Genomic DNA, 21,787 nt, shown 5'->3' with positions numbered 1-21,787 from the left:
CAACTGACCCAGTACAAGGAGGGTAAAGATCTTGCTCTCCTGTCCAGCAGGGCTGACAGCCAGACAGGTGTAAGTCCCAGAGTCCTCAGGCCTCAGCCTTAGCAGGGTTAGAGTACTCCCATCAGGGGATATGCTGTAACACAGAACACACACACGTCAGTGATTACGAAGCAGGGCTGGACATTCAGGTAAATTTGCCAGTGTCACACAGGTCAAGTGCCAACTGAAGGCTACTGGCCCCTCCAAGAAATAAAAAATATATAAACCATTTTATTATCACATAAACCACATAGGTGAAGTGAAATGTGTTGTTTTTCAGGGTTGGCCATAGTAGTACAGAGCCCCTGAAACAAATTAGAATGATTAACCCTGCTCAAGGTCACATCGACAGATTTTTCACTTTGTCGCCTTGGGTATACGGTCTGCAACCTTTCGTTTACTGGCCCAACGCGCTAACCACAAGGATACCTACAGCCATATCAACATCTGACAGGAAAGCAAATGATGTAGCATTATTTCAATAGCAGGTGATTTTTCTCTTTCATTGGCGAGCTAAGCAAGTAGCCTATACAAGGTTAATACAGTCATTGGCAAGTCAAATTCAAGGTCTTTCAATTAGTTTTTTGAGCACTTAATTGTAATTTTCAAGAACCAACATTTTATATTTCACTGTTGTAATAGCCTACCACTAAGCCACTAAGCATAATGCATTTTTACATTCTAAAATATGTCAGAATAATGTGGGCATTGCCTGACTAAATAGACATCATGCTCCCGACACAAACTCACTAATTAAGTCTGTCCATGTGGTCACTAGTCAGTCTCGCCATTTGAGATGCTGAAGAGTTATTGAGGGGTTACTGTATCATGTTTAACTCTTAAGGATCTTTTTTTAAATGTTTGTCCAAAATAACATACCCAAATCTAACTGCCTGTAGCTCAGACCCTGAAGCAAGGATATGCATATTCTTGGTACCATTTGAAAGGAAACACTTTGAAGTTTGTGGAAATGTGAAAGGAATGTAGGAGAATATAACATATTAGATCTGGTAAAAGATAATACAAATAAAAAATAAAAACATTTTTTTTGTACCATTTGTATCATTTTGGCCACTAGATGGCAGCAGTGTATATGCAACATTTCAGACTGATCCAATGGACCATTGTATTTCTGTCTAAAATTTTGTATCAAGACTGCCCAAATGTGCCTAATTTGTTTATTAATAATTTTTCATGTTCAAAACTGTGCACTCTCCTCAAACAATAGCATGGTATTCTTTCACTCTAATAGCTACTGTAAATTGGACAGTGCAGTTAGATGAACTAGAATTTAAGCTTTCTGCCAATATCAGATATGTCTATGTCCTGGGAAATGTTCTTGTTACTTACAACCTCATGCTAATCGCATTAGCCTACGTTATCTCAACTGTCCCGCAGGGGACCCACCAATCCTGAAGAAGTTTTAAAAACTAGAAGGTGAACAAAAATCGGTTTCCATTTGAAATGAAACACTTTGCATGGAAAACAATCCAACATTCAATGTTGTCTTGCTCATAATAACTCCACAACACCCTTCCATTTAAACAGCGGGAAACATACGAACGTGTCTACATCTCTCATGAAAACTGATCAGAAATGAAATCACAGAATAATTATATTGGAGCAGTAGAACCTCTAAAGTACAAATAAAGAAAACCATTGAATGAGTAGGTGTGTCCAAACTTTTGACTGGTACTGTATGTTTTTTTTAAAGGCAGTAAATTATACTGAATGAACTGTTTCGCTGCCAGACAAGGCTCCGCTGATAGCCAAGTGTAGGTGTTTGGACTGCTGTTGGGACAGCTTTATGTAGGCCCTAACAGTTTGTGGGCACCGTTATAGTGCAATTATAGTGCAATTAATGTATTGTTTAGTGTTGTGTTGTGTAGTGACTTGCAGGCATGCATCTAAAATACTTTGTTGGAGCTTGCCCCACCAAGATTTACATGATAAAATCACCACTGGTGATAAATAATTTACATAAGGAACAGACAGCTAAGGGATTTCATCTGCTTGTTTGTCTTTAATCAGTTAAATAGCCTAGTTTAAAAATAGCCTTATTACAATATTTCCTTCACTGGCCCAAGCGGGGCACTGATGAGGATGCTCGACTGAGCTTTTTCAAAACCTCCCCGGGCCAGCAGGCAGCCCTGTATGTCGAACCCTGTTAAGAGAATAACACTGATACACATACAGTTGAAGTCGGATGTTTACATACACTTAGGTTGGAGTCAATAAAACTCGTTTTTGAACCACTCCTCAAATTTCTTGTAAACATACTATAGTTTCGGCAATTTTTCCAACAATTGTTTACAGATAGATTATTTCACTTCTAATTCACTGTATCACAATTCCAGCGGGTCAGAAGTTTACATACATTAAGTTGAATGTGCCTTTAAACAGCTTGGAAAATTCCAGAAAATTATGTCATGGCTTTAGAAGATTCTGATAGGCTAATTGACATCATTTGAGTCAATTGGAGGTGTACCTGTGGATGTATATTAAGCCCTACCTTCAAACTCAGTGCCTCTTTGCTTGACATTATGGGAAAATCAAAATAAATCAGCCAAGACCTCAGGAAAAAATTGTAGACCTCCACAAGTCTGGTTCATCCTTGGGAGAAATGTCCAATCTGTACAAAAAATAGTATGCACGTATAAACACCATGGGACCACGCAGCCGTCATACCACTCAGGAAGGAGACGCATTCTGTCTCCTAGAGTTGAACGTCCTTTGGTGTGAAGTGCAAATAAATCCCAGAACAACAGCAAAGGACCTTGTGAAGATGCTGGAGGAAACAGGTACAAAAGTATCTATATCCACAGTAACACGAGTCCTATGTCGACATAACCTGAAAGGCTGCTAAGCAAGGAAGAAGTCACTGCTCCAAAACCATCATAGAAAAGTCAGACTACGGTTTGCAACTGCACATGGGGACAAAGATCGTACTTTTTGGAGAAATGTCCTCTAGTATGATGAAACAAAAATAGAACGTTTTGGCCATAATGACCATCGTTATGTTTGGAGGAAAAAGGAGGACGCTTGCAAGCCGAAGAACACCATCCCAACCGTGAAGCACGGGGGTGGCAGCATCATGTTGTGAGGGTGCTTTGCTGCAGGAGGGAATGGTGCACTTCACAAAATAGATGGCATCATGAGGAGGTAAAAATATGTGGATAATTTGAATAAACATCTCAAGACAACAGTCAGGAAGTTAAAGCTTGGTGGCAAATGGGTCTTCCAAATGGACAATGACCCCAAGCATACTTCCAAAGTTGTGGCAAATGGCTTAAGGACAACAAAGTCAAGGTATTGGAGTGGCCATCACAAAGCCCTGACCTCAATCCCGTGGACAATTTGTGGGCAGAACTGAAAAAGCATGTGCGAGCAAGGAGGCCTACAAACCTGACTCAGTTACACCAGCTCTGTCAGGAGGAATGGGACAAAATTCACCCAACTTATTGTGGGAAGCTTGTGGAAGGGTACCCGAAACAATTGACCCAAGTTAAACAATTTAAAGGCAATGCTACCAAATACTAACTGAGTCTATGTAAACTTCTGACCCACTGGGAATGTGATGAAAGAAATAAAAGCTGAAATAAGTTATTCTCTCGCTAGAGGCTAAGGTGTATGTAAACTTCCGACTTCAACTGTACTTAGGCTGGCAATTGTAAGTGAAAGGGACTCACTCTATCTCTTGGGTGTCTGAGCCCTCCAGAGTCACTCCATTCTTCAGCCAGCTGAGGCGGGGTGTGGGTGTCCCTTTCACTTTGCACTCCAGAGTCAGCTCATCGCCCACTGGGGCACTCAGGTCAGATGGATGGCCAGAGTCCAGGATTGTGGGCGACACTGAAACAAAAGATCAGCACTATGACTCACAACACTGACATGCAAAAGGTCTTTGATTCTCCTCACAACATGTGATTGATTATCTTGGGTGTAATCTAATTTACAATGTGTAGGGACAATGGAGGTCAAACATTAAAAAAGTTATCCTTTTTAGATAAAACTACACTAAATATATTCTAATTTCACCAAATAATTTATTAAACCACAATGTCTTGCAATATAGCTTTAACAGCACTCTGTAGGGTAGCACCATGGTGTCACCAGAAAACAGCTAGCTTCCGCCCTCCTCTGGGTACATTGACTTCAATACAAAACCTAAGAGGATCATGGTTCTCACCCGCTTCCATAGACTTACACAGTAATTATGACAACTTCCTGAAGACATGCTCCAACCTATCAGAGCTCTTGCAGCATGAACTGACATGTTGTCCACCCAATCAAGGATCAGATAATGAATATTGTACTGAAAGCATAAGCTACAGCTAGCTAGCACTGCAGTGCATAAAATGTGGTGAGTAGTTGACTCAAAGAGAGAAAGACAATAGTTGAACAGTTTTGAACAAATTAAGTTCTTTTAAAATATGGAGGAGCGAGAGAGAGAGAGTGAGAGAGAGAGCTAGCTATATTTCCCCCCCAAAAATGTCACTTTCACTTTAATTTACTTAGGTAGCTAGTGCAGCTGTCACGACTTCCCTGTTCGGGCGGTGTTCGGCGGTCGACGTGGCCAGCTTTCTAGCCATCGCCGCTCCATTTTTCATGTATCCATTTGTTTTGTCTTGTTCCCTGCACACCTAGTTTTAATTTCCCAATCAATTAATATGTATTTATTCCTCTGTTCCCCATCATGTCTTGTGTAGGATTGTTTGTGTTACGTGTATTTTGATATTGTGGATATGGTTACACGCATTACTTTTTATCTATGTTCCGTGTTTTGGGCACATTTTATGTTATTTTGTGCTGTCAGTGTGACCGGAATAAAAAGTGCGCCTGTTCACTACACTCTACTCTCCTGCACCTGACTTCGCCTCCAATACACACTCCTAACAGCAGCTAGCTAGGTTAGCCTACTCAAACACCCGGCTCAAATAGAGAGGCATGCTATGTTAGCTAGTATGTCTATCCAACACTGGAACTCTTCCAAGTCAAGGTAAGCTTTGCGCGTAGATGCGAGAAGTAATACAACAAGTTGTTTTGTATCTGGCTATGAAAATGAACTGTTTGCGTGTGATCAGGGGTGTATTCAAACGGAAGCAAACGAAACACGGATAAACATACCTGAATTTGTCCAACAGGAACTCTAGTTTGCAACTGTTGGACTAATGATTACCCCCTAGATCAGCTAGATGCAGGCAAGAGTGTGCAGGCGATATTGAATGTGTTACTGTCTGTCAATGTGTCACTGTTTCCTTAAATCTTTCTTTCGACCTGTGTGCACTTACGTTGTAAACTTTCATTCATAGGCATTGTTATAGCGAACTCATGATGGGTATAGGGAAACTTTGAGTATCATGTAGTAGTCTAAATCTATCGATGTTACATTGAACTGGGTGAATGTAATATGAATGACAGTCATCTAATATGCTGTAATAGAAATAAAGCCATGCTTCTAAAAATAAAAAAAATCATCCTCCCTCATCTTGAACATCACCGACTGCCACTGTTGTGGGGGAGTCTGTAGCCTACCTTGCACTGTGAGAGCAAAGTCCTTCTGAGTCTGTCCCTCCCTGTTCTTGGCCACACAGGTGTAGGTTCCAGCGTGAGAGAGGGTCAGAGGACCCAACTCCAGCCTGTTGCCTCGTACCGACCACTGCCACTGCAGACTGCTCTCTGGGAAAGAAATAACCACACAGGTCAGGCTAAACCAGCAGCTGGAGGTCTCATTCATTCAAATGCATTAATACACGTGTCAAAATGTGATCTTGTCAAAACTGAATTTGTCACAGTTAATTTATAAAACTTCAGCTTCTTACCAATAGGGATGCCATCCTTCAGCCAGGTTATACTGGGTACTGGGACCCCTGTAGGCTCACACAGCAAGGTGACATGGGAGCCCAGGTTTTGAGTGAGGGACTCATGAAGAGGCCCATCCAGGACAGGGGGTACTAAGGAGGAGAACAGAATAGAAACAATGAGATTCATTATACTGTGACATCTGATATGCCAGTATTACCATATGTAAGAAACAGATCTAATGGAGGTTACATGGGAGGCAAGTCTCACCATGAACAGTCAAGCGGAAGGTCCTGTCCACTTGTCCAGCCACATTGGACACCTTGCAGATGTACATTCCACCATCAGCCACCTATGGACCATGAACCATAGTCAGCATGAAACAGAACAACAGTGTTTCACTTTGATGCTTAAAACAGGGTTAATCTCATGCCCTTAGTTATCAGTGCTAACTCGTCTAAAGCAGTTAGGACAGCACCAACTGAAGGTGATGACAGTGTGTTTACCTGCACTCCCATGATCTCCAGCTGATGCTGCTCCACTTTCAGTCCAGTCCTAGCTGCCAGCTGCAGCCCGTTCCTGTACCATGTGACCTCAGGCGTCGGAATGCCCCGAGCTTCACAACGCAGAGTGACAGATGACCCCACCTGAGGGGTCAGGACCTCTGACTCAGAGTCAAGGCGGGGCTTCAGCGTGGGCAGGACTGTAAACCCATAGGAATAAAATAGACAATATTTAAGTGCTAATTAAGATATTGTAGCAAGTGAAGTGTGACACTGATGAACGCAGCACAGTTTCTCACCATAGACACTGAGCAGGATGCTCTTCTGGTCCTGGCCTGCTGAGTTGGTGGCAGTGCACACGTACTGTCCCGCATCCTCTAGTCTGGCCCGGGGCAGCTGCAACATCTGACCTCCTACAGTACAGACAACAATACGTAGTTCAGAAGGCATAGTTTATGATCAGTGAATTAATCAGAATGACAGTACAGTAAACTAGATAGCAGGTATCAGAGGAAGTCAGCAGAGAACAGCAGAAAGACAGTGTACAGTAGACAAATCACAGATAAAATGCATTTTGAATTGCTATGCGTTTATTGTGTATGGTTGGCCGATTGAGTACACAATGAGTTATGGAATGTGTTATGGGCTCTGGGCAGTGTGTTGAGGAGCCAGCTCTGACCTGGCAGGATATGGATGCCCGTGCTGAACTGGAGGACCTGTCCATCTCTGGTCCATGTGATCTCTGGAGGAGGGTACGCCTGGACGTCACACATCATGGACACCATGTGACCCTTTATCACACTCACCTCCTCCTCCCTGCCAGCTACCATCCTTGGGGGAACTGGAGAGGAACAGGAATACATCAGCTCACACTCAGCTAACACGTAAACACATTCACAGGATATCTCTGTCCTTCCTGTGTGAATTGTAGAAATCAGCTTGATGTGGCATTTGAAGAGATGTCTGTACTTGTGGGCTCCATCTCACCTTGCACAGTCAGACTGAAGAGTTTTTCCACTGCTCCAACCTTGTTCTCAGCCACACAAAGGTAGCTGGCCATGTCTGACACCTGCACACTGAGGATCTGAAAGACAGAATAATTAATAACATAATATTATAGACCTGCCCCCTGAGACAGATGAAATAAGAGAGGGCTGTATATTTAATTAAATCAAATTAGTGACACCAGCGCAGGACGGGGGCCATTCTATTCCAAGGGAAGTCCTTATACTGTACTAAGCAGTGCAGTGCTTTGGTATACGGGATTCTGACCTGTAGTTGTCTCCCGTCCTCACTGATGCTGTGGTGTTGTCCGGAGGGCAGCGGTGTGCCGTCCCTCAGCCAGGAGATGGCTGGTTCTGGGTGACCCGTCACGTCACAGTGGAGAGCCACGGTACTGTTCACCACTGCTCCTATCTCCTCCATGAACTCATCCAACTGACCCGTTATCACTGGGGGGACTGGGAAAACAGGACGCCAAAAGAGAAAAACATTCAGAAATGGCACATCCATTTTGCAGGTTTAGGCATTAAGGCTTTTGACTGTACGAGGACCATGATTGAATAATAAGTTGACAGAATAACAGGGATAGTAACAAAGCGTGCCTACCCAGAACCTCCAGGTCAAAGTGCATGCGGTCCTCCCCTGCCTCGTTCACCGCCTGACACGTATATTTCCCAGCATCCTCCTGCTGGACCCGTGGAATCTGGAGTACCTGCCCACCTAAAGGACAACAACATAACAGAGCATCTTATTGGATCACAGTGGAGCTGATGCTGCAGTAGTGCCATACTGGTCGTTGTACCAGTTTGATATCGTAGAACTAGACCTAGAGGGCATGGTCCCCCTCTCACCTGGCAGCAGTACCACTCCGTCAGCGGTGGAGAGCTTGCGTCCCTCTCTGTACCAGCTGAGATGGGGCGGAGGGATGGCGTTACTCTCGCAGGACAGGCTGATGGGATGCCCCAGGACCACCTCCCTTCTCTCTGTCATCTCATCATCTCTAACCCCTCCCTCCTCCTCCTCCTCCTCCTCTCCTCCCAGACCCCAGGCTGCTGCGCCGTTACTCCCCCGATGGAAGATGGGAGGAACTGGAGAGAGAGAGAGAACAAATGTTCAGTTAGTTTCACAAGGGTGCAGTGAGATTAGGTTGCATAGTGTGAATTAACGGCAGACAGTTTAAATTCCATACGTGGACACTCACCCTGAATAGTGACGTGGAAGTCTCTCTTGTCCTCTCCTGCAGTGTTGGTGACCATGCAGGTGTATTGTCCCTCATGGGAGAGCATGGCATTGTCTATGTGAAGAAGGTGACCACTCTCACGGATACCAGTGTGGGAGTTCCTAGTCAACAACTAGAAACAGCAAAAATAAATCCAAAATGTTTCAAATAAGCAGAAATAGACATCTGTTGCGTTAAATGAACTTGTGTGAAATGCAGTAGCTAGACAGAAACACAAACCAACCTGTCCATCTTTGAACCACTGGGTCTTGGGTTCAGGGAAGCCTTTAGCCAGACAGGACAGGGTTAATGAGCCGTTGATCCGGACTTTCTCATCTCGGCTACCGAAACTCAGAGATGTAGAGTCCCCTTCAATCTGGGGTGGAACTGATCAAATCAAACAGGCAGTCAAATACCTCTCCGTTATTTACGTACATTGAATTGTAATGATGTTAGACTACTGTTCAGTACATAGACCAGAATCAACCCTCTCCTTGTCTGGTTACCTTACCCAGCACACTGAGTGAGTAGTGTTTAAGAGTGGTGCCTGCTGGGTTTGAGGCTCGGCAGGTGTAGAGACCGGCACTGTCGCCCTGTGCTGCCCCCAACCTCAGTGCCTGCCCACCCCGGGTGTAGGTGAGCTGGGCACTGGACACGATGGGCTGGTTGTCCTTCAGCCAGGTGATACTGGGCATGGGAGAACCTTCGACATCACAGGGCAGAACCGTGGGGAAACCCAACACCACAGACACCTCTGAGGTCTCACTGGGGCCCATGATGGTGGGGGGAGCTGGAAAAACAGGAGGAGAGAGGAGGAGCGTGAGAAGAGAGAAAGGTGACTTTCTCAAGGTATACTGTAGTATAGAAAGTGAATCTGCTTCAGCGATAAACATTGTAATTATTTCTGAGATGCAGAAGGAAGTTTGTGTTGTTGGTATGAGGTCATTGAGAAGGAAACATGAGAGAGGGAACAGTACCTTGCACAGTGAGTCTGAACTGGCGCATCTGTGTCCCAGCGCTGTTACTGGCCAGACACTGGTACAAGCCCTGGTCCCTCAGTCTGACTGCCTTCACCTTCATCACCTGGCCCTGCTCATGGAACTCCACATGGGGGTCCCCGTCCTTGGACAGCACCCTGGAGTAGGAGGGAGTGGGGTCAATACTCCAAAGCCTGACAGTGTATTGGCTAGGCTAATCCACACACAAAAAGTGATATCTGACACATGATGTATGTACAAATGTAGGATATTAATTTGAGCGACTTTGCTACAGCAGGAAAATAATCCTGCAGCAACAGGAAATGTGAATTATTATGTGGATTATAATTCATGGACATTTTTTGGGGGTCTGATACATTTTTCATTTGGACAAATCAAGTCTGAAATTTCAAAGTGGAAATTACAAACTTTAGAATCCTTTTTAAAACTAAAATACACTACAAGTTTGTATTTCCTGCCGTGCAGGAAAATTCTCAGCAACATAAGAGTAATCAAATTACGATCCTACATTTGTATATGAGTGTGAATAAACAATTTAATGTGATGGGTAGTAGCTATATGCACAAGTGTCAATGTCAAGAAAGACTCACTCTCCATCCCGGCTCCATTCAACTTTGGGGGCTGGGCGCCCACTGACCCGACACTGGAACTCTACCTCCTGTCCTGACACCACTGACAGGTCCTGTACCCTGGACATCCCCGAGATCACTGGTGGGGCTAACTCACACATACACACACACACACACACATACACACACACACACAGAGAGAAGTTAGGCCATGGTAGGATGCAATTCAAACTTAGACCTGGAATTGCTAAAATATACTTAAGAATAAAAAGTAAAAGTATAAATCATTTCAAATTAGTGACACCAGCGCAGGATGGGGACCATTTTCTTGTATTTTAAATTTACGGATAGCCAGAGGCACACTCCAACCCCCAGACATAATTTCCAAATGAAGCATGGGTATTTAGTGAGTCCGCTAGGCAATGGCGGATTTAGATATAGGCGACACGGGCAACTGCCCCGGGCAGCATCTTGCAGGGGGCGGTATGGTGACATTTGTACGATTGGTTTGCTATCGCTCATTTGCACATCACGTCATCATGTCACCGTGTGGGACTGTGGGTCAATTAACCTTGTCGGAGTGGGTGCCCTGATTCTAGTTTGTGAAGGTCTCCCACTCAGAAGTACAAGACGGGGAGGAAGGTGGGGTTAGCTTAACCTCAGGTCTCCCCACTGAAAGCCCGAGGTAGGGGGAGTGGGGGAATCTATCAAATAGCGCACCTCTAACTTTGTACAGTACTAATGCAATTAGTGGAGGGAGATTCGCCTAGGGAGCCATACAAGCTAGAACCGCTACTGCCGCCAGGTCAGAGGCAGTAGGGATGACCAGGGATGTTCTCTTGATAAGTGCGTGAATTTGACATTTTACAATTTTCCTATCCTGCTAAGCATTCAAAATGTAACGAGTACTTTTGGGTATCAGAGAAAATGTATGGAGTAAAAAGTACATTATTTTCTTTAGGAATGAGTGAAGTAAAAGTTTTCAAAAATATACATAGTGAAGTTGAGTACAGATATCCCAAAAAAATGACTTAAGTAGTACTTTAAAATATTTATTTTACACAACTGACTTTGCTTAAACTTTAAATGTAAAATCAATGGGAGAGGTAGGACACCAACTTGATTTTAAGCACTATGAAGGCTCACCTTGTACAACAATGTTGTAGTCCCTTCGGGCCTGCCCAGCTGTGTTACTAGCTATGCAGCTGAACTGGCCACCGTGCTCTGTCTGGACCCGATAGATTCTCAGAAGTCTCTTTCCATTCTGTAGATACACTCCAGGGGAGTCCACCACCTATACACAGCCAGACATACATTGTAAGTGCTTGTTACTGTAAGATCAATATTGGACTGTGATAAACTAAATGACCGCTTGGTGTCACTGTGTTGCTAGATACAAATAACATTGTTGTCATCGAAGTCAGTAGAAGTATGGTCACCTTTACAACCTATACGTTTAAAAAAAAACGTGTTTTTAAGAAGTGTATTTGAATGCCTGGTAGGTGACTCACATTCTGCCCGTCTTTAGTCCAGGTGATTGTGGGGGAGGGGATACCAATGACATCACAGCCCAGAGTGAGTGGCTGCTTCAGGGTGACTGTCAGGTTCAGGGGCTGTCCATCATCCTGGATCTCAGGGGGAACTAGAGGAGTACGAGAGACAGACATCATCTAGAAGTCCCTTTGTTAAGATATTTTATTGTTATCTGAACTCACATCAGTTTTGAATAAAGATGGAATTGATAAGATCTCACCATGCACTTTCAACCGGGTCTTCCGCTCCACAGAGCCTGCATCATTGCTGGCTACACATGTGAAGTCCCCACTGTGACTGGCAGATGCTGAACCAATCACAAGAGAGCCGTCCTGTGCCACAGAGAGCTCTGATTGGTCAGGGTGTATCTCAAGACCGTTCTTGAACCAGCGTACCTTGGGAGGGGGTGAGCCTGCGGGTGTAAAGATAGCAGAGAGGGTGGTGAGAGGATTCTTTATCGATTATAGCTGACAGAAACAAAAGTGCCTTCTGTCTGCGCCCCCACCTACAGGAAGGGCTGAATGGGAAAGTGTCCCAGACTGGAAAAAGCAGGCCCTACATTTACAGTGGGGCAAAAAAGTATTTAATCAGCCACCAATTGTGCAAGTTCTCCCACTTAAAAAGATGTGAGAAGCCTGTAATTTTCATCTTAGGTACACTTCAACTATGACAGACAAAATGAGAAGAAAAAAAATCCAGAAAATCACATTGTAGGATTTTTAATTAATTGATTTGTAAATCATGGTGGAAAATAAGTATTTGGTCACCTACAAACCAGCAAGATTTCTGGCTCTCACAGACCTGTAACTTCTTCTTTAAGAGGCTCCTCTGTCCTCCACTCGTTACCTGTATTAATGGCACCTGTTTGAACTTGTTATCAGTATAAAAGACATCTGTCCACAACCTCAAACAGTCACACTCCAAACTCCACTATGGCCAAGACCAAAGAGCTGTCAAAGGACACCAGAAACAAAATTGTAGACCTGCACCAGGCTGGGAAGACTGAATCTGCAATAGGTAAGCAGCTTGGTTTGAAGAAATCAACTGAGGGAGCAATTATTAGGAAATGGAAGACATACAAGACCACTGATAATCTTCCTCGATCTGGGGCTCCACGCAAGATCTCACCCCGTGGGGTCAAAACGATCACAAGATCGGTGAGCAAAAATCCCAGAACCACACGGGGGGACCTAGTGAATGACCTGCAGAGAGCTGGGACCAAAGTAACAAAGCCTACCATCAGTAACACACTACGCCACCAGGGACTCAAATCCTGCAGTGACAGACGTGTCCCCCTGCTTAAGCCAGTACATGTCCAGGCCCGTCTGAAGTTTGCTAGAGAGCATTTGGATGATCCAGAAGAAGATTGGGAGAATGTCATATGGTCAGATGAAACCAAAATATAACTTTTTGGTAAAAACTCAACTCGTCGTGTTTGGAGGACATAGAATGCTGAGTTGCATCCAAAGAACACCATACCTACTGTGAAGCATGGGGGTGGAAACATCATGCTTTGGGGCTGTTTTTCTGCAAAGGGACCAGGACAACTGATCCGTGTAAAGGAAAGAATGAATGGGGCCATGTATCGTGACATTTTGAGTGAAAACCTCCTTCCATCAGCAAGGGCACTGAAGATGAAATGTGGCTGGGTCTTTCAGCATGACAATGATCCCAAACACATCGCCTGGGCAACGAAGGAGTGGCTTCGTAAGAAGCATTTCAAGGTCCTGGAGTGGCCTAGCCAGTCTCCAGATCTCAAGCCCATAGAAAATCTTTGGAGGGAGTTGAAAGTCTGTGTTGCCCAGCAACAGCCCCAAAACATTACTGCTCTAGAGGAGATCTACATGGAGGAATGGGCCAAAATACCAGCAACAGTGTGTGAAAACCTTGTGAAGACTTACAGAAAACGTTTGACCTCTGTCATTACCAAAAAAGGGTATATAACAAAGTATTGAGATCAACTTTTGTTATTGACCAAATACTTATTTTCCACCATAATTTGCAAATAAATTCATAAAAAATCCTACAATATGATTTTCTGGATTTTCTTTTGTGTACCTATGATGAAAAATTACAGGCCTCTCTCATCTTTTTAAGTGGGAGAACTTGCACAATTGGTGGCTGACTAAATACTTTTTTGCCCCACAGTATCTGTTGGACAGCAGGACAGATAGAGACTGAGAGCCCTATCGGTGGGCTGGGATACTTCAAGGTTAGAAAGTAGCACATTAACGCCAAACACAATATGTTGGTAGATGCCTGATTTAAAGTGTTAGTGTCGTGATTTACTACCAGAATCATAGCTTGAGGACCCTGGACAGTAAGAATAGTGGTTGGGCCAGAAGTTCTAAGCCTTGATGTGATGTATAGGCACCTGAAACAGATGTGTTTGGAGCTTTACAATGGGGAAAAGGGCCGGGAGCAGTGGCAGGAGTCTGGGATGGAAATAGAGGTGGAGCACGGGACGGAACGGGGTTAGGAGGGCGCACCTGTACCCGATATACCCCAGTCTGAGGTCTCTCTTACATAAATAGGACTGGACATACATAGCTGTGCAGACATCCAGTCCAGCTTTTTGCATTAAGAGCAAAGAAGGAAGTAAATCCCTGTCCCATCTCTATTTACAGAACATATCCAAACACAAGAGAGAGAGAAGGCTGTACGGGAAACTAAACACATATTTCATCCCCCGTCCAAAAATACTGAGGGGACAGAGAGGAACCACAGAGAGGAACCACAGAGAGGAACCACAGAGAGGAACCAAAGGTAATGTTATCACCCGGTCCCACGCGGAGCACATGTTTACACTTTACAGCAATGACTCAAATGTATAATCTCATTGCTGGCAGGAAATACAGATGTTCTGTTTAGATTAAAATAATTAAAACCTGTTTCTTGTATTTATCTGCTTGAGTTCACTACGCTTCCTTCCATTATCTCTTTCATTTTCTTTTTTAAACAAGTACTTCCATTATTATGGGGCATTAAGTGTTCCTGTTGGTAAAACATAATATTTTCCTGATGGCAGAATCTCCTTTCATCTTGCCATCCAACATTCACACAGACAGACACATTTCTATGATACAATGGGGGATGAAAAAGCTATTGTCTCCTAGTTTCCTGAGCCAGACACCTAGAGCTTCCTGCCTGGAGCTGTGGCTGCCTGCGAGCTTCGCTGTGAGGGCCCTGTAACAATACTGGTAACAGTGTGGGCTCTACAGGGAGGGGCAGTGGACCCAGCTCCTCAGCAGAGGAGCACCACAAACATCTCTGTCCATTATCTGGCAGCAGCAGCCTGTAATTAGGATTCCTCTCCCAGCAGGTCCCCTCGCAGAGCGAAGAGGAAAGCAGATGTGGCCCGCTGAGGGAAAAGGCAGAATGATGTTCCAGCTGTTGATGTGTCCACATTAGCCTACTCCTCACCTTCTCAAACATGCCCCGTTACCATGGCACGGCTCCATACAAACAACACCTATTTAAGTGCCCTGTCAACAAGAAGCTCAATGGGCCCACGCATAAGAAATAATGCACATACACACACCCTTTCTCAAGATGCTAAGATGCTAAAATAGAGAAAGAAACAGTATACAAATTAATGAAAGCACACCATTAGGATAGCAGGGGTATTGAAACACGCAATTGTTTCCACAGACTAATGAAAGCCTCTGGAGATAGCAGAGCAATGCTTTGAAGGTACAGTAGCTAGATAAGTCCACACCTTTGTCCTACATTTCATATGGAGCCAAAACGGTTTCATCCAAACATACCTGGAAAAAGATTCTCTAGATCTGTTCACTTTGGTCAGCCTGTGTAAATTGTGTGTTTTGTCTGACACCAGACTTGCACTGTATGTTTCCTTCTAGCGTGTATCTGTTTCCCGTAAAACGGACATACAGTACATCATAAATCTTATCCTACCTTCAGCAGGGCAGGGAATGGTGACCTTGCTGTTAGACACTTTCTCCATGATGGCATCTCCAGCCTCTGCGAAGGACGGGGCCTCTGTGGAACCGATAAAGGACAGAGCATTATGACAACACAGGGAATAAGCTACACTGTATGACCAAAAGTATGTGGACACCTGCTCGTCAAACATCTCATTCCAAAATCATGGGCATTAATTTGGCGTTGGCCCCGCCTTTGCTGCTATAACAGCCTCCACTCTTCTGGGGAGGCTTTCCACTAGATGTTAGAACATTGCTGCAGGGACTTGTTTCCATTCACCCACAAGAGCATTAGTGAGGTTGGGCACTGATGTTGGGCGATTAGCACTGGCTCGCAGTCAGGGTTCAATTCATCCCAAAGGTGTTCAATGGGGTTGAGGTCAGGGCTCTGTGCAGGCCAGTCAAGTTCTTCCACACCAATCTCAACAAACCATTTCTGTTTGGACCTTTGTGCACAAGCGCATTCACTGGAACTAAGGGGCTTAGCCCAAACCATGAGAAACAGCCCCAGACCATTATTCCTCCTCCACCAGATTTGTCACTATGCATTTGGACAGGTAGCGTTCTCCTGGTATCCTCCAAACACAGATTTGTTGTCGGACTGCCAGATACTGAAGTATGATTCATCACTCCAGAAAACACATTTCCACTGCTCCAGAATCCAATAGCGGAGAGCTTTACACCACTCCAGCCAACGCTTGGCATTGCACATGGTGATCTTAGGCTTGTGTGCAGCTGCTCATCCATGAAAACCCAGAAGAACAGTTATTGTGCTGACGTTGCTTCCAGAGGCAGTTTGGAGCTCGCGCTTCAGCACTCGGCGGCACTACCCCTTCGCAGATGAGCCATTGTTGCTCCTAGCCATTTCCACTTCACAATAACAGCTCTAGCAGGGCAGAAATGTGAAAAACTGACTTATTGGAAAGGAAAGTCACCGAGTTCTTCAGTAAGGCCATTCCACTGCCAATGTTTGTCTATGGAGATTGCATGGCTGTGTGCTAGATTTTATACACCTGTCAGCAACAGGTGTGGCTGAAATAGCCGAATCCACTAATTTGAAGGGGTGTCCACATACTTTTGTATGTATAATGTAAAGGGTTTATTCAGCATCATGAGTTATATAAATCCAGGGCTACTCTAATCATAAGTGTAAAAGTTAGGTTGAAAATTTTACAAGATATGGTCTTCATTTTTGTTTGAAGGTTCTGGTAGAGGAGCATTAGGGTAAGACAGTGTGAGGGTTAATCCTAGGGGTAGGGTGAAGATGTGCTTCTGGCCTGTGACAATGTGAGTCATGTCTCCTATACCCCATACTCACTCGTTAACCTGCAGCTCTGGCTTCCTCTAATCCTTCCCTCAGCTAAAGCTGACCTCTAAGGTCAAAGTGCACCTCAATCAACCCCCTAACATTAACAGACTGATCCATGCACTGGTCAAATAGAATGGGGTTTATAGGGCTGCTTGCACTCTGACTATGGTGCTGTGTTTCCAGAGAAAGCACCTCTAAAGACTACTGTCCTTGTCTATTCTGGACACATTTTTCTCTCATGTAGTGCTGAGCGATTAGTGCTTTTTGAGATGGCTTCGGTTTTGGCCCCATTATTTTTTTAAATATCACAGTTTCACATTTAGATGTTTATTTTTTTTACATAAAGTAGTATGCATTACGTGGGTTGAATGCCGGAACAACACAGAACAAAACAATGAATAAAAGTCCCATGATGATAGTGACCGCTTACCACTTAGGCCTATTAACCACCAAATGTTCACATTACATGACTTTACTTTATTTCAATGATGTATGTTCCATTTGTTTTTATTTGATGACTTTATTATTTCATTCAAAGTCCTCATCTCTCTATAGAGCTGCTGCCTAAATCACCATTTTAGTAGTTCTTCAAATAAAATAAGTCCAATTATCCATCCCTTAGATCATGTATTTCCAGGTAGAAATACCTCGCAAGAAACTGCTCTCTATCTCTCTCGGTCGTGCATTCTACTGTCTCCTTTATGTAGCAGCCGTAAAAGAAACAGAGGTGACAAGTAGGTGCACAATGGATTATGGTCACTTGAATCATGTTTACATCATGTTTACACAATGTTTCATGTTTACATACTTGCTTTACTCATCTCATATGTATATACTGTATTCTATTCTGCTGTATTTTAGTCGTCCTAATATTGATATATTTCTTAATTCCATTATTTTACTTTTAGATTTGTGTATTGTTGCGAATTGTTAGATACTACTGCACTGTTGGAGTTAGGAACACAAGCATTTCGCTACACTCGCAATAACATCTCCTAAATATATTTAGGTGATCAATAACATCTGCTAAATATGTTTAGGTGACCAATAACATCTGATAAATATGTTTAGGTGACCAATAACATCTGATAAATATGTTTAGGTGACCAATAACATCTGCTAAATATGTTTAGGTGACCAATAACATCTGATAAATATGTTTAGGTGACCAATAACATCTGATAAATATGTTTAGGTGACCAATAACATCTGCTAAATATGTTTAGGTGACCAATAACATCTGATAAATATGTTTAGGTGATCAATAACATCTGCTAAATATGTTTAGGTGACCAATAACATCTGCTAAATATGTTTAGGTGACCAATAACATCTGCTAAATATGTTTAGGTGACCAATAACATCTGATAAATATGTTTAGGTGACCAATAACATTTGATTTGATTGTAGTTAATTACCACATTTTCTGCACTAAATTATCTAGAATATTGGCCTGTTGGAAACTACAACTCCCTACTACATCGCACAGTTCGGGCTTTATTTGATTTATCTCTAGAGAAACTGCAATGTGTGCACTGACCTCACAGAAGTTTTTTAAATGTTTTGTTTTTGTTTAAATGTTGGTTAATCGCTCAGCACCACTCTCATGTAAACCTGGAGGTATCTGCTCTACTTATAATATTACCGTTCTTGCTGTGTGAACTTCTTTTAACAAGTTAATGGTTTGGCTCAGTTAGTTTTCAGTGCTGATGGCAAGGGGTGTTATCAGCTGACAAAAGGATACATGGGTGTACAGTATTAGGAAAGAGAAAAGCTGCATCACATTGATCAATCAGATCCCTCAAGTTAGAGACCCACCTAGCACCTCCAGTTTGACCTCCATGGTGTCCTGTCCAGCAGTGTTCTTGGCCACACAGCTGTAGATGCCCTGGTCAGTGAGGCTGGCCCTGTGGATCTTGAGGGCTGCAGTGTCCTTGGCCCAGACAGGACTTCCGTCGTGGAACCAGCTGATCTCAGGGCTGGGCTCCCCCTGAACCACACATGGCAGAACCACTGTCTGGCCTATCAGAGCCTTCAGCAGGGATGGAGCTGCCTGGATCTTGGGTTTAGCTGGGAAACAAACAAACAAGGTTTGTTTCTCATGATATCTATCTGTCTGTTTAGCATTTTGGGTCTTAGATGCACGACAGCATCTTGAACCGTGAAGCGAAACAGGCTCTACAAAGTGACTATCCATAAGGAGGTACCTTGTATGTGTAAATTGTAGTTGATAGACACGTTGCCTGCTGGGTTTTTTGCTGAGCAAGTGTAAAGTTTACTATCAACCAGTCGGACATCAGTGATCTTCAGAGAGCCGGAAGGCAGCACGGTGAACCTGGACATGGAAAGAGGTCAGAGGTCAAGCTGGGATAACACTGTCAGGAGTCACACTGAATATGTGCAACCCTGTAGGTGTTTCTGTGAATATATGTGTGTATGTGTGTATACATGTGACCGTGCATGCCTGTGTAGTTCTGGCTGTTGTAATACCATTCATATTGCACAATAGTAACTAAACTTCTCAACTGAACTGAAATCCCCAGCAGAATGTCATAACTATTTGCTTTAGTACCTACCCAGCTGCAGAAATGCACAAATGTAAACAGTGCTCTGAGATTTATTTGTCATAAGTGTATCTGCTAAGCAACTCAAATGTAGTTTGCTTAAGTGAAAACGATCTAGAACCACAAAGACTCCTCTTCAACACTGCACATGTTGCCGTACCACTCTGCTCCCCTACTGCTTCAAACCCAACCTGTAGCATACATCATTGAAACAGAATGACTGGCTCAGCAATCAGTGTCTAAGTCACCTTAGCAGAGAGCAGGGAGCCGAGCACACATTGGAGACATGGACCCAACACACAGTCCCAACCATCTCCCCACATCACTCCCCACTGTGGTTTACACTCATCTGTGTACACAGGCTGACTGGGACAAATTGAGCTAGAGGGGTCTGAGTGCAGCTCCATAGCCTCCCTAACTGACACAGTGTGGGCTAGTGCTCCTCTCCTCTCCAGCTGTGCTAGCTCTCTCTGTATACAGCACTAGTGCTCCTCTCCTCTCCAGCTGTGCTAGCTCTCTCTGTATACAGCACTACTGCTCCTCTCCTCTCCAGCTGTGCTAGCTCTGTCTGTATACAGCACTACTGCTCCTCTCCTCTCCAGCTGTGCTAGCTCTCTCTGTATACAGCACTAGTGCTCCTCTCCTCTCCAGCTGTGCTAGCTCTCTCTGTATACAGCACTAGTGCTCCTCTCCTCTCCAGCTGTGCTAGCTCTCTCTGTATACAGCACTAGTGCTCCTCTCCTCTCCAGCTGTGCTAGCTCTCTCTGTATACAGCACTAGTGCTCCTCTCCTCTCCAGCTGTGCTAGCTCTCTCTGTATACAGCACTAGTGCTCCTCTCCTCTCCAGCTGTGCTAGCTCTCTCTGTATACAGCACTGGGGCTTGTGATGGAGGAGGTGGAAGAGAACAGGGCTACGGCAGCAGACACTCAGAACACCCACTGACTGAGTTATTCCAACAATCAGCTCCCCCTGCTCACACCGGCTGGGCCAGGGGATGGGGGTAAATAGACTCCCGGATGGAGAGAATGCATCTGTCCTCTCCTGTGGCTGAGGGCTAAGAGGGTTGTTGGTGGATGTGTGTTATTCTCATCAGACAGCCAGGGCTGGTAGAGAGTCAACATGCTCTTTTATGGCAAGAGATCCACAGGGGAGCCAAACGTCAAACAGGCTTTACTTCTGTCTCTTCTTCCATCAGTGTTCCTCCCTTCTTCCTGTCAGCACACCCCTCCTCTCCTCCCTCTCTCCTTCCTGGCCCCACATGAATCATCCTCATTCTACCACAACCATAGCTTTCAACACTGTTGCTCAGTTCCTCCAGGGACAGGTCATGGCCAGTAAGTCTCTAATTTGTGCCCTACAGACAGACACCACCAGACAGTGAAGTCTGTACCGAGCGACCACAGACCCAGGCATGAGAGAGTCATGTGTGGAACCAGATGTTATTCCTCAGAGAAGTTGTTATTCCTCAACCGTTAATGGCTGCTTTGGATAGCAGCCGGCTTCAATCAACATCCCTTGTAAAAGGAGTTGGTTAGTTAAGTCAGGGGTAAGGTAAATCACCTTGGTATGGTGAGAAACTTGCCCTTTATTGCCTATTTACCATTTTCACTGCTACACTCTTATGTGACCAGTACTGGGAGATGGGACTTCCTCTTACCAGGCAGTGACTGGAGGGATGGGCTGGCCATTCCTGCTCCATGTGACCAGGGGAGAGGGACTGCCCTGGACCTCACAGGGGAGGATGACCTCAGAGCCCACCTCGGCAGCCATCTTAACTGTGTTCTCCTGACTGCTCACACCTACGATCTTAGGCTTGGCTGGGGGAAAAGAAAACATGATATATTTTACACCGTACCGGTACCTCTATCAATGAAACACTTTGAAGAGAGGCCATTGACATTGCAGGCACTGGACAGCCTTTGCAGTAAGTACATTTGCAGCGCTTACTGTTGACACTAAGCTGGATCTCACGGCTGGCGTAGCCCACTGCACTGGTGGCTGTGCAGATGTATATGCCTGCATCCTCTGCAGTGGGGTTGAGGATGTGGAGGTAACCATCGTTGTCTGACTGGGCAGAGGACATGTCCCTGGGCAGGGGCTCCCTTCCCTGGGGGCAGAGTAGGCAGAATGAGGCCCAGGCCCAGATACACAATCTCACCTGCACTGGGACACATATCTAGGCCAAAGGTTCAAAACCCAACTTCACTTCTGATGCCTGCTATAATTACAGAGCCGAGCTCCCTTCCCAAATTAAACTAAATAGATGCTCTCTCTCTCTCTCTCTCTCTCTCTCTCTCTCTCTCTCTC

The 21,787-nt window shown here is 44.5% G+C and overlaps 1 protein-coding gene across 1 annotated transcript in view; it reads right to left on the bottom strand.

Annotated features, from left to right (window-relative positions):
• hmcn2 (hemicentin 2) overlaps window positions 1-21,787 on the bottom strand; it is a 61,124-nt gene that overhangs the window by 21,578 nt on the left and 17,759 nt on the right. Inside the window, exons 21-45 of the mRNA XM_036979721.1 lie at window positions 21,428-21,587; window positions 21,138-21,297; window positions 19,123-19,250; window positions 18,734-18,985; window positions 15,581-15,664; window positions 11,883-12,074; window positions 11,641-11,771; window positions 11,276-11,423; window positions 10,151-10,277; window positions 9,540-9,697; window positions 9,074-9,352; window positions 8,807-8,949; window positions 8,545-8,695; window positions 8,195-8,431; window positions 7,950-8,063; window positions 7,614-7,801; window positions 7,329-7,425; window positions 7,021-7,182; window positions 6,641-6,754; window positions 6,345-6,541; window positions 6,109-6,190; window positions 5,859-5,990; window positions 5,572-5,715; window positions 3,729-3,888; window positions 9-133 (exon numbers count right to left, since the gene is read on the bottom strand). Coding sequence (XP_036835616.1) covers window positions 9-133; window positions 3,729-3,888; window positions 5,572-5,715; window positions 5,859-5,990; window positions 6,109-6,190; window positions 6,345-6,541; window positions 6,641-6,754; window positions 7,021-7,182; window positions 7,329-7,425; window positions 7,614-7,801; window positions 7,950-8,063; window positions 8,195-8,431; window positions 8,545-8,695; window positions 8,807-8,949; window positions 9,074-9,352; window positions 9,540-9,697; window positions 10,151-10,277; window positions 11,276-11,423; window positions 11,641-11,771; window positions 11,883-12,074; window positions 15,581-15,664; window positions 18,734-18,985; window positions 19,123-19,250; window positions 21,138-21,297; window positions 21,428-21,587 — 3,865 coding nt within the window. The remainder of the gene's footprint in view (window positions 1-8; window positions 134-3,728; window positions 3,889-5,571; window positions 5,716-5,858; window positions 5,991-6,108; window positions 6,191-6,344; window positions 6,542-6,640; window positions 6,755-7,020; window positions 7,183-7,328; window positions 7,426-7,613; window positions 7,802-7,949; window positions 8,064-8,194; window positions 8,432-8,544; window positions 8,696-8,806; window positions 8,950-9,073; window positions 9,353-9,539; window positions 9,698-10,150; window positions 10,278-11,275; window positions 11,424-11,640; window positions 11,772-11,882; window positions 12,075-15,580; window positions 15,665-18,733; window positions 18,986-19,122; window positions 19,251-21,137; window positions 21,298-21,427; window positions 21,588-21,787) is intronic.

The sequence above is a fragment of the Oncorhynchus mykiss genome, chromosome 6 (genome assembly GCF_013265735.2).
Source record: "Oncorhynchus mykiss isolate Arlee chromosome 6, USDA_OmykA_1.1, whole genome shotgun sequence".
Taxonomy (NCBI): domain Eukaryota; kingdom Metazoa; phylum Chordata; class Actinopteri; order Salmoniformes; family Salmonidae; genus Oncorhynchus; species Oncorhynchus mykiss.
Note: the sequence above shows the minus strand (reverse complement) of the source record. Positions and strands in the feature narration are given on the sequence as shown.